Raw genomic sequence first — 16,397 nt, forward strand, 5'->3', positions numbered from 1 at the left:
CTATGTCTGATCAAACAGAGGAGAAGAAAAAGAGAAGTGTAATCCTTATGAACAAATGGCTGGAAATATTAAACAGCAAGCCTGACCCTCATAAAAGCTAGCATAATTTCAAATGGTTATTTTTACAAGCACTCTTTCCCACAAAAATACAGTTTAAAATTTTGATGGGACTAATAAATCCAAGTTATGGACCACCCAGTAACATTTAGAACAGAATTCTAAAATAGGCACTATAGCTGTTTGTGGGAAACATGCATTATGTTAAGCTTTACACATTCTTGAGTCATACAGATTCTCCTTGGAGACATTCACAGCGCTAAGGCAATGCTACAACAATACCAGGTCCCCTTCACTATATGTTTATTTCATTACATATAAAGGGACCCTGATCATCTTATATTCTTTCTACTAACCTCTCGAGTAGGAGTACAGGATTTAGACAAGGAAGAGACCTGAAAGATTATCTAGCCTAGCCCAACGCTCTCATTTTACAGATGAGGGACCAGGAGGCCCAGAGATTTTCAGAAGGTCATAAAAGTAGGAGCTTGTTTTGAGTTTCCTACAAATACAACATGAATAATGTAATACAAATGACCCTTAGCACATAAGATTTCCAATTTTGAGAATATTCAAGAGCCTATAATTGTGGTTCATGGTTACAGCATATTTGAAAAGAAGCAATAATATAAAAGATTCCTTCTTCAGCCACTGATGTTTCTTCCTGAAACAAAGTGCTGCACATTCACGACACTAGATGCCTTACTCAAGATTAAAGTACATGACTGAACGCTAGACAAAGTTTATAAAAATGAATCACTTTAACAGGTTGAGTGGGGTGGTCTGACATATTCATAAAGGGGCAATGCCTGGATCTCTGAGGGAGTCCCCTCAAGCATCACAGATTTTGTTTCAGATCAACAAATGAGGGCCAGCATGGCAGACACAGACGGAGTAGATTGTTGTTCAGCTGGGTCCTACTCTGTGACCCATTTGGGATTTTCTTGGCAGAGACACTGGAGTGGTTTGCCATTTTCTTCTCTAGCTCATTTTACTTTTGAGGAAACTAAGGCAAACAGTGTTAAGTGACTTGCCCAGGGTCACATAGCTGGTGTGTCTGAGGCTGTCAGGAAGAGGAGTACTTCCTGTCTCCAGGCCCAGTACTCTATCCACTGCACCACTTAGCTGCCCATAGTGGATACAGAGATGGCTTTAAAGTCCCAAAGACTAGAATTCAAGTCCTGCCTCTCATACATACTGGCTACGTGACTTTGCCCAAATCTCTTGACCTCTAGGCGACTCAGGCAACTCTCAAAGACCATAAACTGGAGAAAAAAGTGCTGACCTTCATTGATAGCATTCCTCACCAAGCTCCCTGTACCAATAAAATCACAAATCTAGTGTCTTTGCTGTGACCTCTTCCTTGCACCCTTTGTCAAACAAGTAGAATGATATAATGTACTATGAGAAAGTCTGTCAAATTTTTTAAATGGGATAGACTCCCAGGCATTCTTTTATTTTCAATGTTTAAATTCAATTTTATTTTATTTTCACCTCTAAATTCTCTCCCTTTGCTCTCCCCTTCTCCTATCCATTGAGAAGGCAAGAAAAATAAAACTCATTACCGACATGCATAGATATGCAAAACAAAATTTCACATTAGCTATGTCCCCCTCCACTCCCCATACACACAAAGCAAGAAATAGAAGAAACTGCTTAAATCTGCACTCAGTCCATCAGATCTCTACGTGGAGGTGGACAGCACATTTCGTTATGAGTCCTTTGGAACTGTGGCTAGTCATCATGCTGATCAGTTACTAAGTCTTTCAATGCTGATTCTCTTTACAATATTGCTTTTACTGTAAAAACTGTTTTCCTGGTTCTGTTCACTTTAATTTGCATACGAGTCTTCTTAAGTTTTTCTAAGACCATCTCCTCCATCATTTTGTATAGTACTAATACAAATACCACACAATTACAAATGGTTCAGCCATTTTCTGATAGATGAACACTAATGACTATTAATGTTTTTGTACAAATATGTCCTTTCCTCCTTTCTTTGATCTCTTTGGGGGCTTGTGCTTAGTATAGATATTACTGGGTCAAAGGCTAAGAATAGTTTGGTGATGTTTTCAGCATAGTTCTAAATTGCTCTCCAGAATGGCTGGACCAGTTTACAGCTCCAGCAATGGCACATTAATGTGCCTGCTCTTCCATAGCTCCCCTCCACTCAAAGTTGTTTTAATTTGTATTTCTCTTATTATTAGTTAATGATTTGGAACAATAACAAATTACTTTAACAAATGAAACTAACAAATTAATTTTAAAAAATTAAATTTTTTTTTGACAACTTGCATTTCTTTTTGACTACTGCCTATTCATATCCTTTAACCTCTTACCAACTGAGGAATGTCTTTTGTTCTAACATAGTTTAATCAACTTCTTTTATATGTTGGTATCAGATTTTAATTTATTAGAGAAATATGCTGCAAATATTTTTTCCCAAGGTAACTGCTTCCCTTTTAATTGCATAGATTTTATTTGCACCACTTTTCAATTTCCTATAATCAAAATTGTTCATTTTATTGTCTATGCTTCTTGATCAAATATATTTTCTCTATCCATAGTTGCTTAATACTGAATCTTTACTACAATAGTGTCTTTCAGTTTATCAAACACAATGCTATTATGTTCAACTATTTCTAGATCTTGTATATCTGATGTTTCGTTCATAATTTTCAGTGGCCGCTGAAATCCTTTGGCATGCCCCCAGGCCAGCCTGCAGGCTGAGGTTGTACAGGTCTGCTCTAGGACTAACTTGTTTAGCCTCCATCTAAAAGATGGAACTTTTTTTTTCAAAGTCCCTTTACTGAATATAATTTTTGAGTTATTATCGGTGAAAGATATTTAATATTTTTGTTTTCTGCATTTATGAGATTTTTGTACCCTAACATGGTCAATTTTTGTAAAAGTGCTCTGTTAATTGCCATTCAGTAATTGTCAGAGATATATCACATCTAACTTTTAGAAATCTTTTCAAGTCCTTAACTTATTTCTTGTTTAGCTTTTTGTTGGCTTTGAGGTCAGAAAGGACCTCAACTATTACAGTTTTGCTATGTACCTCCTCCTGTATTTTAACCAACTTTTTTTTCCTTTAAGTATTTAGATGCTATGCCATTTAGTGCACATACATAACGTATTGACATCATTTCACTGTCAATGATTCTTTTAAGTATAATTTTCCCTGTTTCTTTTAACCATGACTATTTTTACTTTTTTGTTTGTTTTGTTTTTTCTTTTTGGTGAGGCAATGGGGGTTAAGTGACTTGCCCAGGGTCACATAGCTAGTAAGTGTCAAGTGTCTGAGGTCGAATTTGAACTCAGGTCCTTCTGACTCCAAGGCTGGAGCTCTATCCACTGTACCACCTAGCGGCCCCAATTTTTCCTTTTTTTTTTTTTCCACCTTGTCTGAGATATTGATTGCTATCCTAGCTTTTTAAAATTCACCTAACACATAATAAATTCTTCTCTAGTCTTCTCTCTTAATTCTGTATGAATCTTTATGATTTAAGTGTACTTTTTATAAACAAATTATTGCTGGATTCTGCTTTCTATTTTCTTCTGTTTTACGGGCCAATTGCTTCCATTTATAGTCATGGTTATGACTGTTAATTGTGCATTTTCTTCTATTATATCCTCTTATATTTTTTCTTCACTTCTTCTCCCTTACTCCCCCAAGGATAAAAGTAGTTCAAGAGGATGTGATCAAGACAAGTGAAACATAATAGAAATAATCTGCTTCCACTCTAGTACTCTTCCTTTCTTCTTCCATCACTGGTTCTTACCCTTTTTTTCTTCCCTTCAATTTCTCCTTCTCTATCCTACCCACCTTCCAAAGTAGAATTTTGATTTGTTTGTGTCTGTTCTCTTCTAGGTATTATTTTCTCTCTTAAAACATCCCCTTTTCCTTTTCCTACCTGTTCTCCTGTTGAGCTTACTGTGTTTCTACACTAAATTCTGTTTGAGAGTGTTAAACTCTCCTTTGTTCGGTTCAGGTAAGCATGAAGCTTATGGTGCCTGCTTCCCCTATCCTTTCTTCTCCTAATTTTGTATAGTTTTCTCACCCACTCCGATTATGAGAAATTGTAACTCTTAACCTTCTTTCTCCTTTTCCCTTCCCCTTTCTTTTAAGAACATAAAAAACAAAACAAATTTCCTCCCTGTCCTGTTGTCCCCCTCAATGACTCTTGAAGACACTTAAAGCACCCTTGTTTCTTCTTTCCAAATTATTATAATGCAAACACATGCTCATAATTTAGCCTTTTCAATTTGTTCAAATGTATTTACTTTTCTAGGTTTCTTTTGATTCCTATATTTTCAATACAGAATTTCTATTAAGCTCTCGAATTTTCAACAGGAATGTCTGAAAGTTCTTGATTCCACTTAAAGTCCATTTTTTCCCACTGTAGCATTATACTTAACATCTTATACTTATATTATAACATCTTATACTTATAAGTATATTATAATATATACTTATTATACTTAATATCTAATATTTCTGTCTCATGAAGTCCCTGATTTCTATTTGGTCTCTTCTCCTTTTCAGGGAGTTGTTCACGGGTTAGTTTCTACCGCACTCTGTTCTAAACGAGGAATGACAACTGTGGCTGTACAGAATGTTTTTTAAAAAACCACTCAGCTCATGGGCTGTATAAATACAGGCAGCTGGCTGGATTTGGTCTGTGGAACATAGTTTGCTGACCCCCATTCTCAATTATTGATTCTCTTTACAATTCTTTCCTCTAAAGCTCTCATTTCAAGTTAAGTCAACATGTATTTACTAAGCACCTGAGAAGTGCTTGTCACTATGCTAAGTGCTATTTCATTTATAATTTTTTTCTTTCTTGTTTTTCTTTCAGATACTACTGTAGTACTTGAGGCCAAGCCAATTTTTATTGAGGTTCTGTTTAAAGTTGTTGTGGTGTTATTTTGTTCCCCTGGACTGGCAACTTGGGCATCTCTTGATCCACTGAATTTCTTTATTGTGGCCAGTTTACTCTTGTTTCCCTAGTCTAGTTTCCCAACTGGGGCTCTGAGCAAGGGCCAGGACCAAGGCTCTCCCGGTCTCTCTCTCTAAGGTAGGGAGACTGGGTCTTGATTGGCTGTAATGATAATTACCTCCCCTCCTGTGGCTGGTTTTCACTTTCTCCTAGTGTTTGTCTTCAGAGTGCTGGTTGTTTTCAGATCCCTTAGCCTGTTAAGGGTCAGAGTGTTATGTATCATCCCTTTGGTTCATTTTAAGCCAGAAGGCTATGTACTTCTGGAGCCACTTGGGCATCTCAATCTGTACTTATGGCTCCAGTCCTAGTTTTTAGCTGTAGCACTGTGTGTTTCTGACTACCCTGAAGCATCCTCAAAGCTCTTCAGTCCCGTCCCCGTACTGCCCCCACACTGATTATATAGGCTTTAGGTGTTCCTGGAGTATCTCTGGTTCATGCTGGCAGGCTTCTGTCTTGTCTGCCTGTATTTAAGGAGGGTTTTTTTCGGCAAGGCCTTTTTCTTGGTGTTTTTAGTTTTCTGGTGTGTCTTTCTGTGCACTTCTGGTATGGATGAAGTCACTGTAGTTTCTCTTTGGATTTTTTGATTATTATTTGGTCAGGGGCTATTACCGGATCTCTGCCAGAAAACAAGTATGAGAGGTAGCCTCCTCTGACACCATTCATTCAGTCTTCTTAATTGGAGATCTTCTAACAGTTTCCTTTAGGGACTTTGTTGGTACTTTTAAGTTCCTTCCCCATGCCACCAAGGAGGGCAGGGGGAGATTTACTGAGGAACTGTACAAAAAATGCTGAAGGGGAACGAGACATTTTACTTAATACACATGAAGTCCTTGGGGCCTGGGACTGTGCTGCTTTTCATCTTTGTACTTTCAGTGCTTAGCATAATGATTAGGGAACAGGTAGCCTTTCTCATTATATATTCTACAGTAAACCACATTTCTGAAGTCAGATAATTGATTCAAAGTGTAGAGAACAAGCATAGTGCTTTGTACAAGGCAGGCATTTAATGTCTGGAGCACCTACTTTCCTCAGGCATCTGACCATGTGCTTTTCCTATTCAAATCAACCCGCTAATACCTCTAGGGTAAAATATAAACTCCTATGCTTAGTCTTTAAAGCCCTCCACAACCTTGCCCCAAACTATCTCTGTCTTTCATTTTTTAAAATTCATTTTTTTCAACGAACAAATCTGTTTTCTTTCCCTCCTGCGTCTTCCAACCCACAGAAGATAAAAACAAACAAACAAAACCCCTGTAACAAATATACACAGTCAAGTAAAACAAATGACTCCACTGGCTGTGTACAAAAATGACTTGTCTCACTGTGTGCCCTGAGTCCAAGATCTCAGACAGGAAGATAGGTAACACATTTTATCACAAGTCCTCTGGAACCTTAGAATTCTTAGGGACTTCCAAGCTGTAATGGCATAAAGTGTTCTGGTTCAGTTCCATTCACCTGGTATAAGTTTATACAAGTTTTCCCGGGTTTCTCTGAAGCCATTCCTTTCATTTCTTAAAACACGAAAGTACCCTATCACATTCATATACCACAATTTGCTCAGCAATTTATTCCCAACTGATAGAAGCCCTCTCAGTTCCTAGTTTTTTGCCATCACAAAAGACCTGCTATAGATCCTTTTCTTCTTTCTTTGACTTTTTTGAGGGTACTGACCCTCACAGCGATATTGCTGGATCAAAAGGTGCACAGTTTAGCAGCTTCTTGGGCAGAGTTCCAAACTGCTTGGCTAAGTCTAGTCTCACTGGATATTATTACCTACCTATCACACTTTGCAATAGAGTCAAATTGGCCTGCTCTCTGTTTCTCACCTGTGACCCTCCTGTTTCCATGCCTTTGCAATGGCTGTCCCACATGCCTTCCTTTGGCTTCACAAAGTCCCTCTCTTCCTTTAAGAAGCAGCTTATCATACCAATAGAAAAACCAGTCAAAATGACTGTTTTCCAATCTCACAAAGAAGTCAGGAAGCAGATGAGTATCAGCATAGCCATTGCTGCTGACAACCTGTACTTGCTTGCTTAAGTGCAAGGAATATACTATAATTTTTCTATAACACAAATGATATCTTTGTACATATTAATAGCGATTGAGGGAATCTCATTACAGGGACCACATAGCTTAGAATATCATGTGTAATTCAAGAGACGTTGCAGTCTGTCTTTTGTTTTCAAAGAGGACCAGTGACATCATGGGATGATGTCTTGACTTGCACATGAATTTGATTTAAGTGAAGAAGAGTTGTGCAACATAATCAGCCTCTCTCTCTCTCTCTCTCTCTCTCCCCTCCTGAGTCACTGAAGGCTAAGGGCAAGCCAGAAATCAGGACAACTGGTGATGACCTGGTATGCAGTGGATGACCTTGGCATTTTTGATATGATTTGGTGAAAATGCTAGTGAAAAGGGTGGAGGGTGGGAAGAAGTACCTCAAAGTTTTTTTTAAAGCACTTTTGAATCAAAAGAAAATATGGATATGATTGAGGATGACTTATGTAAATAAACATTCTATTTTTCTAAAGGGAAAAAAAGAGCACCTTAAGCATCATCTTCTGAAGGAAGTTTTTCTTGATCCCAACTACTAGTACCCTCCCTTCCAAACTACGTTGTATATGTTTGTATTTACTTATGTTGTATGTATTTACTTGTCTCCCCCATTAGAATGGAAACTCCTATGAGTACGCATGATTTAATTTTTTGTACTTATATCCAACAGCCCAGTAGACAGTAGGTGCTTAATAAAGGTTTATTGATTGCTGAGTAAATGGATTTGAATTCTGGTGGGAAAGGTCAAGTTAACTTTAAATGTCTCTGTGTCATACAGGAATGTAGTAAAATCAAGACCATCTGAGCCAAAAGTCTAATGAAATAAAGGTGAGATGAGGCAAATTACAAAGCCAGAGTACTGGAAGGCAATGAGGCCCTTTCCAGTCTGCAACGGTACTAAAGGGGAAGCCACAGGCTGAAAGAATAACTAGATAACTGCTGAGATTTCTTCCTCTTCTCTAACTCTGATTCAAAGTTGAATATGACCGATCAAAACTTGTTATACTTTGTAATTTAGTTTATGGGCTGATTTCATCAAATCCCCAGTGAGGTTAACCAATTCAGCTTCAAAAGTCTCAACAGCACAGTCTGACTGACTGACAGGCTTTGCTTAGCTAGTGGTTATTCCGCTATGGTTTATTCTGGTCTTGAATCTTTATCTTTTATACATTTTAAATGTTCTCCATGTTCTCTGCTCCTGTCTCATTCAACTAATTCCATGAAACATCTAATTTCTAATACAATTTAATTCTGAACTCCTTAGCTTGCATTGTTTTATATTTCATCACTGCAACAACATATTGCCCTAGCATTCACACTAGTTGGTACACACTTACTTTGTGCTTACACTGTATATGCTGGATATGGACGTGTTATTTCCTATTTAGTCTTTTTTTTTTTTGGGTGAAGCAATCGAGGTTAAGTGATTTGCCCAGAGTCACACAGCTAATAAGTGTTATATGTCTGAGGATGGATTTGAACTCAGGTCCTCCTGACTGCAGGGCTGGGCCACCTAGCTGCCCCCTACCTATTTAGTCTTAAAGAAGCACCTAGAAAACATAATTCAATTTCTATTTAATTCTGAGTCTTTTGAGAACAACAAAAAATGGTGACTTATGTAACTGATCTTTGCAAACCATTATGAAGTTCTCAAACCATCTGGTCTTTATTAATCTTATTTGCTGTTGGCACCCCAAAAGGCAAAGAAAGGTCTAACTGCAGCAGGTTATCAATAAAAGCAATCTCAGTTACACTTTAAACCTCCAAAACCTAGGAGAAAAACTACTCTTCATCTTTTTGACCTTTTTGCTCCCCACACCTGAAAAAATCCAGCTCATTCTTTGATATATGTATTCCACTGAGCAGATTTTTCAAAGAAAAAGTCTTCTTTGTATATTCTGTAGATACAGAAAAATCCATCTGCATAAGACTCTAATTTGACCATCCTGCCTATGGAAATCAACAACAAAACACTATTCACACTCCCATTCTCATTCTAAAAGCACACAAGCATTTTCCATGTTTACCAAGAGTCCACTGAGTTCAAATACTAGATTGGATGTTACAAGGACCATAATGAACACTGAATAGAATCTCTGCTCTCAAATGGTTTATAATCTAGTGACATAGGCAAGCTAAAGATACACATATCCATTTAATTAAGAAGATATATACATATGTGTGCATGTGTATGCACACACATACACACATCCAAATATTGATGTTTCAAATATCTTACTGTGAATGTGTAAATAAAACCATGTTCTGATTCTTACCTATCAAAGCGGGTCTTTTCTAAATTCGTTCATGATGTTAAGACTAGGAAAGGTAGAGGTTAATTAAAGAAGAATAGAAATTAGTCAGCCCTGGTGCTATGTCAAGTACATACTACATTCTGCATGTGGTATCTTAGTTTGAGGGCAGCTAGGTGGCGCAGTGATTAGAGCGCGAGGCTCAGAAACAGGAAGACTCCGGCCTCAGACACATAGCAGCTGTGTGACCCTGGGCAAGTCATGCAAGTCACTTAACCCTGTTTGCTGGAGAAGGAAATGGCAAACCAATCCAGGATCTTTGCCAAGAAAATCCCAAACAGGGTCATGAAGAACAACTGAACAACAACTCTTAGTTTGTACCTAAATAAAGTTGAATATATAGCTATAAATGCCACAGTGTACCATTCTTTCCAACTGTTAGTTCGGTTTCCTTTAAAGAAATCAGCTCCGTCTGCAGTACTTTCTATGAGATCATTTTCAACAATTCAATTCAATGTTTACAAAGCATCTTCTAGGGGCAGAGCAATGTGAAGTAAGCCATTTCTCCACCCTCACCAAGCTTACAATCTGGCAGGAAAAGAAAGCAAAAGCAGATGCAACTACACACACAATTATTATATCATATATATGCAAAAGTAGGACAAAGTACTGTGTGAGGTCTGATGAGGCAAAGATGTGTTCTGACCATAAGGAAGACTTATGGAGAAGCTATCATCTGACCTGAGTCTTTAAGGATAGACAGGATTTCCATGCTTGGAAGTGAGCGTATTCCAGGTACAAAACAGTATGAATAGGGGAAAGTATACCAGGTATAAGGGTGTGAGTAGCTAGCTGCTGATGACAAAAATATAACATACAGTTCAAATATGTATTCAATTGTAGTTACCCAGAGAGAGGGAAAACAAGAGAAAGCCAAGCAATAAAACTCTGAAGATTTATGTCTAATAGTTCTCCACTTAATCGAGCCTTATTACCCACAGTATTATCACATAACAGGGAGATTGTTTGAAAGCCTCAGATTTCTGGGACCACATTACTACATTTAAATGCGTGTTATTGCGCTGCCCTCCCACTGATACTGTAAATAAGGTCTCTGCGCTTATATTTGTTCTTCTGCCTGGGAACGAAAGGGACCTCCAAGCCGGACTGGATCAGTTCCTTGTCTCTAGGACACCTACTTTATTTTTTATTTATTTTTTTATTGTGATTATTTTAATTAATTAATTTATTTTTAGTTTTCAACATTTACTTCCATAAGATTTTGAGTTTTAAATTTCTTTCTCCCATTTCTCAACCCCATCCACACCCCCATCCACAGACAGCATACAATGTGATATAGGTGCCATATATACATTCTGTTAAGCCTATTTTCCCATTAGTCATGATGTAAAGAACAATTAGAACTAATGGGAAGAACCATGAGAATGAAGCAATAAAACAACAAAGAAAAGGGAGAGCAAATAGTATGCTTCCATCTGCATTCAGACTCCACATTTCTTTCTTTGGGTGTGGATAACAATTTCCATCTTTTGGAGTTGTCTTAGATTCTTTCATTGCTGTGAAGAGCCAAATCTATCAAAGTCAGTCATCCCATAATGTGGTTGTTACCGTGTACAATGTTCTCCTAATTCTGCTCATTTCATTCTTCATCAGTTCATGTAAGTCTTTCCAAGTTTTTTTGAAGTCTGCCTGCTTATCACTTCTTATGGAACAATAGTATTCCATTACATTCATATACCACAACTTGTTCAGCCATTACCCAATTGATGAGCATCCCCTCAATTTCCAATTCTTTGCCACCAGAAAATGAGCTGCTATACATATTTTTGTTCATGTGGGTCCTTTCCCCATTTGTATGATCTCTCTGGGACATAGCCCTAGAAGTGCTATTGCTGGGTTAAAGGGTATGCACAATTTTACAGCCCTTTGGGCATAGTCCCAAATTGCTCTCCAAAATGGTGGGATCATTTCACAACTCCACCAACAATGTATTAGTGTTCCAATTTTCCCACATCTCCAACATTTATCATTGTCCTGTTTTGTCATGCTAACCAATCTGATAGGTATGATGTGGTACCTCAGAGTCGTTTGGATTTGCATTTCTCTAATCAACAGTGATTTAGAACACTTCTTCATATGACTATAGATAACTTTAGTTTCTTCCTCTGAGAACTGCCTGTTCATATCCTTTGACCATTTCTCAATTAGGGAATGACTTGTATTCTTATAAATTTGACTTAGTTCTCTATATATTTTAGAAATGAGGCCTTTATCAGACACTGGTTGTAAAAATTCTTTCCCAGTTTTCTGCTTCCCTCCTAATCTTGGATACACTGGCTTTATTTGTGCAAAAACTTTTCAATTTAATGTAATCAACATTGTTCATTTTTCATTTCATAACGTTCTCTATCTCCTGTCTGGTCATAAATTCTTCCCTTCTCCAAAGATCTCCTACTTTATTTTTAAAAGGAGAAAACAAATAGTATGTATTGGAAAGACACTTAGCCTGTAGTCAAAAGACCTGGATTCAAGTCCAAGTTAATTAGACATTGAATAAAAGGTAGTGTTTTATTTAAAGAGGCTACATGGTCTGTGGAGTGTGTTGAACTTAACCAAAACTCAGGTGCAAATTCCACCCACATATGGTAGCTATGAAGTCTTAGTATTCTTTGGTCTATAATAAACTTTGAAGGGTTTTGAGCAAGGTTTTTGCACCATTAGTTCTATGCTTGAGGAAGATTCAGACTCATCTGCTGAATAGGAGATCAATAGTGACCAGTGAAAGAGTAACTTTATAAGTGGTAAGGATAGAAGCAAGACTACAAGGAGCTAAAGTGTGAATGGGTAATAGGGATGAGGCACTGAATTTATAAATTTCTGAAGGAACAGAAGAAAGGATAGTATTTTGAGGATTAAAAAGGTTGAAGGAAGTTTTTTGTTTTGTTTTAGGATGGCGAAACTTGATCATGTTTGTAGACAGAGGAAAATGAGCTGGTAGAGGAGGATAAGTTGAAATGAATAAGCATAATATGAAGTGGTTTATCAAATGATTTCAAAGGTCCTTTGCAACCCTCAATCTGTGACATCTCACCTGTGGAAGAGGAAAAACTGAAGAAATGACACCATAGAAGTAGCAGGGTTAATTAGGGAATTTCTCTGAAATCAGAGGCAAGGAGAAAATGATGAGTATATTCAATAAAAAGCTCTGACATAGGATCATAGATTTAGAGCTGGAAGAGATCTTAGAGGCCATCTGGTCCAACCCCTTCATTTTACACATGAGGAAACTGAGACCTAAAATGGTTTAGTGACTTGCCCAAGGCCACACAGATTACTGTGACAGAGGCAGGCTAGAACTCGGGTCTTCTTAATTCCAAAGCCAGAACCTTTTCCACTGTACCAGTAGAGGGAGCTTACAAATCAGTTGTTTATCGAATTGAAGACACCTTGGATCAATCTCAGTTAACAAACATGTATTAAGCATCTACAATGTGCCACGCATTGAAATAGCTGTGGATACAAAGAAAGGCGAGAGATAGTCCCTGCTCTCAAGGAACTCAGTCTAAAGTGAAATTTTAGTAAATAGGAAGTGAAGTCTTCTGGGAATTTAGAGGATAAGAGTGGAAGCAGGGGTTTGAAAAAAGAGGGCAAGGTCTGAAATAGTAATTGTGGGGAATGAGTTAAAGAATCAAAAAGAGATAAACATAAAGTCCACTGAGTAGCAGTGCAGTGAAGGGCTAACTAGGGGACGAAGTGGATAGAGCACTGATCCTGGGGTCAAGAAGACTGAGTTCAAATATCACCTCAAAAGTTTACTAGCTATGTGACCCTAGGCAAGTCAACCTGTTTGCCTCAGTTTCCTCATCTGTAAAATGGGGATAAGAATAGCACCTACCTCCCAGGGTTGTTGTGAGGATCAAATGAGATAATTGTAAAGCACCTAGCACAGTGGGCGGCACACAGTAAGCGCTATGTAAATATTAGTAATTACTAATTATTCTTATCATTATCATCATAAGAAATGGCTTTAAGGGGCAGTTAGGGGGCACAGTGGATAGAGCACTGGCCCTGAAGTCAGGAAGACCTGAATTCAAATCTGGCCTCAGACCAAACACTTACTAGCTGTGTGACCATGGGCTGGTCACTTAACCCCATTGCCTAACAAAAACAAAACAAAACAAAAAACAAACAAACAAAAAAAAGAAATGGCTTTTAAAGAATTAAGAACACCATCCAAAGGAATAAGGGTTAAAGTTAGCATCCTTTCCTTGATTCTATCAACTAGAAGTAATTCCTCTCCCTCCTTGAATCCCTCAGGTCACTGTGTTCCCCTATCCCCTTAAAAATTTTGAGATACATTCTAGTCAGTTGTTTACCCATCTTCATTCTCCCTCCCAATAACAACAGCCTACACAGTATGCTTTAGTTTACACAAGGTTTTATTGCCACTCTCTTACTTGAGCCTTCGATTAACCCCAGAGATAGCTCATGTAGGTACTGACATCTTGGGCTGAGAGAAGTAGTCACATCGTTTAGGCAGTCAGGACTCCACCTCAGAGCTATTTCCATTTTATCAAAGTTAGCTCCCAGGGAAGATCTTTTTCTTATATCTAACCTCAGCACAATAATCCCCACACAGTAGACCCCTGCATAAATGTTTGCTGAGCTGAGATGAATAGCTTAGGCAACAACTCTGGATAAAATACGTCCAGAGGGAAGAGAGCCCTCTAAGGTGTCAGGCCTCTTTGTATAATCTCAAGAATGACCCCCTTGCGCCTCAGATCTGTGTGACTCTGGGCAAGGAACAACTCTTTTAATACTGTAGCAAAAAAGGTGCAGATCTGCATTGGAGGGAGGGAGTTTCATCACTTCAGTTCCCTTTACCAATAAAATTACACACCTAACTTCAGCACTAAGAATATAAACCATGCTAGAATATAGAGGCAGCTAGATGGCTCACTGGGTACGTTGAGCCTGTCACTCAACCTGTTTGCCTCAGTTTCCACAACTGTAAAAAAAGAGATAATAATAACACCCGGCACCTGCCTGGCACACTGCAAGAATTATATGGATGCTAGTTAACATTATTACTATTATTCGATGGCACTGAAGCCGCCTTCCAATAACTTACAATCTAACAACAAAGAGGAAAATGAGATCGGTTCAAAGGAAAGGGGCGCGTAAAGTTCGAAGAGAAATGTGAGTCGGGAGATCTTTTTGGGGGGACGTAGGGGGGCAGGCTGTTCATTCCAGGCACGGGGGACACTGAAGATAGGCAGGTAAATGAAGGAGAGCAGGGCAAGGACGGGGGCCAGTGCACAGACTAGTGTCAAGTCGAAGGGCAATAGTGTGAGAACAGGCTGAAAAATGAAATTAGACAGGCCTGACCGGTGTCCCTCGGAGAGCCCACCCAGGTGTCCTTAGGACGGGAGGCACCCTGGTTATTAGAGTGGTGGAGCTTGAGGGACCCCGGGAATTTTCAACACGAAGACGGGCCGCCAAGGCCGCTCCCTCCAACTCGCAATCGCACGGAGCTTGACGCCAGCCCCATCCCTGGGCTTCCCGGCCAGGGCCTCACCTTCTTGATGGCCTTGGCTCTGGAGATCCCCGGCAGGCCCACATCGTGGCGCGTTTTCCTTCCCAGGATCTGAAACTTCTGCCGGTTGATCTTGACCTCGAAGGGGTTGGGGTTGGAGGGGGGCTTGGCCTTCCGGCCTCCGGCCTGGCTCCCCAGGGCCTTGCCCCTGGCTTTGCCCATGGTGCACGCACAGACTTCCGACAGGCCACCCTAAGAGCCAGTGGACTCGGCGATACCCCAGCAACAGGGGAGGGAGCGGAGACAGACCGGCACCGAGGCAACAACGTGCGCAGCCACACCACCTGACGACTGACGACTAACTCTCGCGACAACTGAGCCTGCCTCCTTTCCCAGATCTCGCGAAGGTCAAATCCCAGCATGCAATCCTCCCTTATCTAGGCTCGAGTTGGTCCCAACGGCGGTCCCTCTACGGGACCACAATTCCCAGAAGGCTCAGCAATTTGCTTCCCCCCCCCCCCCCCCCCCCCCCCGGACCCCCCCTCTCTCCCCCCCCCCCCCCCCGCCACTCCCCTTGAATCTCCCTATTCCAGCTACCGTATAGCCCTCGGGTAATTGTAGTCTCCAGCGCGCGCATGCCGGCGCGTCTGCAGGCCGCAGGGTGGGCGGGCCCAGCGCTTGGGGTCCCCCTAGTGGAAGGAAGCCTTTGGACACTGGCGGAGGAGGAGCTGTGGAGAGAGAACGGAGCCGGGGAGGGCCTACGAGGCCGCGGGAGCGGAGTAGGCGGTGCCTCAGTCTCCTGGGCTCCTCCCCCGGGAGGGGAGAGAAGGAGGCGGCCACGATGGGACAGGCATTTGGAACTTGACGGGGCCCGGCAGCGGGCTCGCTAGGACTATGGGGCTAAGGAGAGCCTGGGAGGCGGCAGCGACGACGGCGTTAGCATCCGCGAAGGCGAGGAAGCCGTGACCCGCACCCGCTGAGCTCATCCTTTCCTTCGGCCCCGGCAGGAACAGTTCCCCCTCTCCTGCCCGCGGGCGGCAGCGGCAGGCACCGGCTTCTCCCTACACTCTCCAGCGCCGGGGGCGGGCCGGGGGCGGCGGCGGAGACGCGTCTCGCCGGGGTCGCGGTGGGAGTGCCTCGCTCCGGGACTGGCGCCGGCACCGGGAGAGAGATGCGCCTCGGAGGCTGCGGCTCCTCCCCAGTGGCGGCGGCGGCGGCGGCAGCGGCTGATCATGGAGATTGAGAACATCGTGGCCAACACGGTGCTGCTCAAAGCCCGGGAAGGTGAGGGCGGCTGCGGGCGGGCGGGCGGGGCTCCCTGGGGAGCGGGCCGGGCGCCCAGGTGTGCCCGGTGCGCCCAGGTGCGCCCGGCGGGCTGTCGGCCATGCGCCCTCCTTCCCCGCTCACCCTCCTCTCCCCGCTCCCCCTGCTCTCCCCGCGCCCCCTCTGCTCTCCCCGCTCCCCCTCTGCTCT

At 41.3% G+C, this 16,397-nt stretch overlaps 2 protein-coding genes across 2 annotated transcripts in view; one reads left to right on the forward strand and one right to left on the reverse strand.

The window, feature by feature from the left end:
• NOP14 (NOP14 nucleolar protein) overlaps positions 1–15,321 on the reverse strand; it is a 59,524-nt gene extending 44,203 nt beyond the window's left edge. The window contains exon 1 of the mRNA XM_027836501.1: positions 14,967–15,321. Coding sequence (XP_027692302.1) covers positions 14,967–15,146 — 180 coding nt within the window. The 5' untranslated portion in view covers positions 15,147–15,321. The remainder of the gene's footprint in view (positions 1–14,966) is intronic.
• A 773-nt stretch (positions 15,322–16,094) lies between these two features.
• Positions 16,095–16,397, forward strand: part of GRK4 (G protein-coupled receptor kinase 4) — a 134,051-nt gene continuing 133,748 nt past the window's right edge. Inside the window, exon 1 of the mRNA XM_027836183.1 lies at positions 16,095–16,208. Within this exon, the coding sequence (XP_027691984.1) occupies positions 16,157–16,208 (52 nt within the window). The 5' untranslated portion in view covers positions 16,095–16,156. The remainder of the gene's footprint in view (positions 16,209–16,397) is intronic.

This window comes from Vombatus ursinus, unplaced genomic scaffold, assembly GCF_900497805.2.
Source record: "Vombatus ursinus unplaced genomic scaffold, bare-nosed wombat genome assembly UNPS02014818.1, whole genome shotgun sequence".
NCBI lineage: Eukaryota > Metazoa > Chordata > Mammalia > Diprotodontia > Vombatidae > Vombatus > Vombatus ursinus.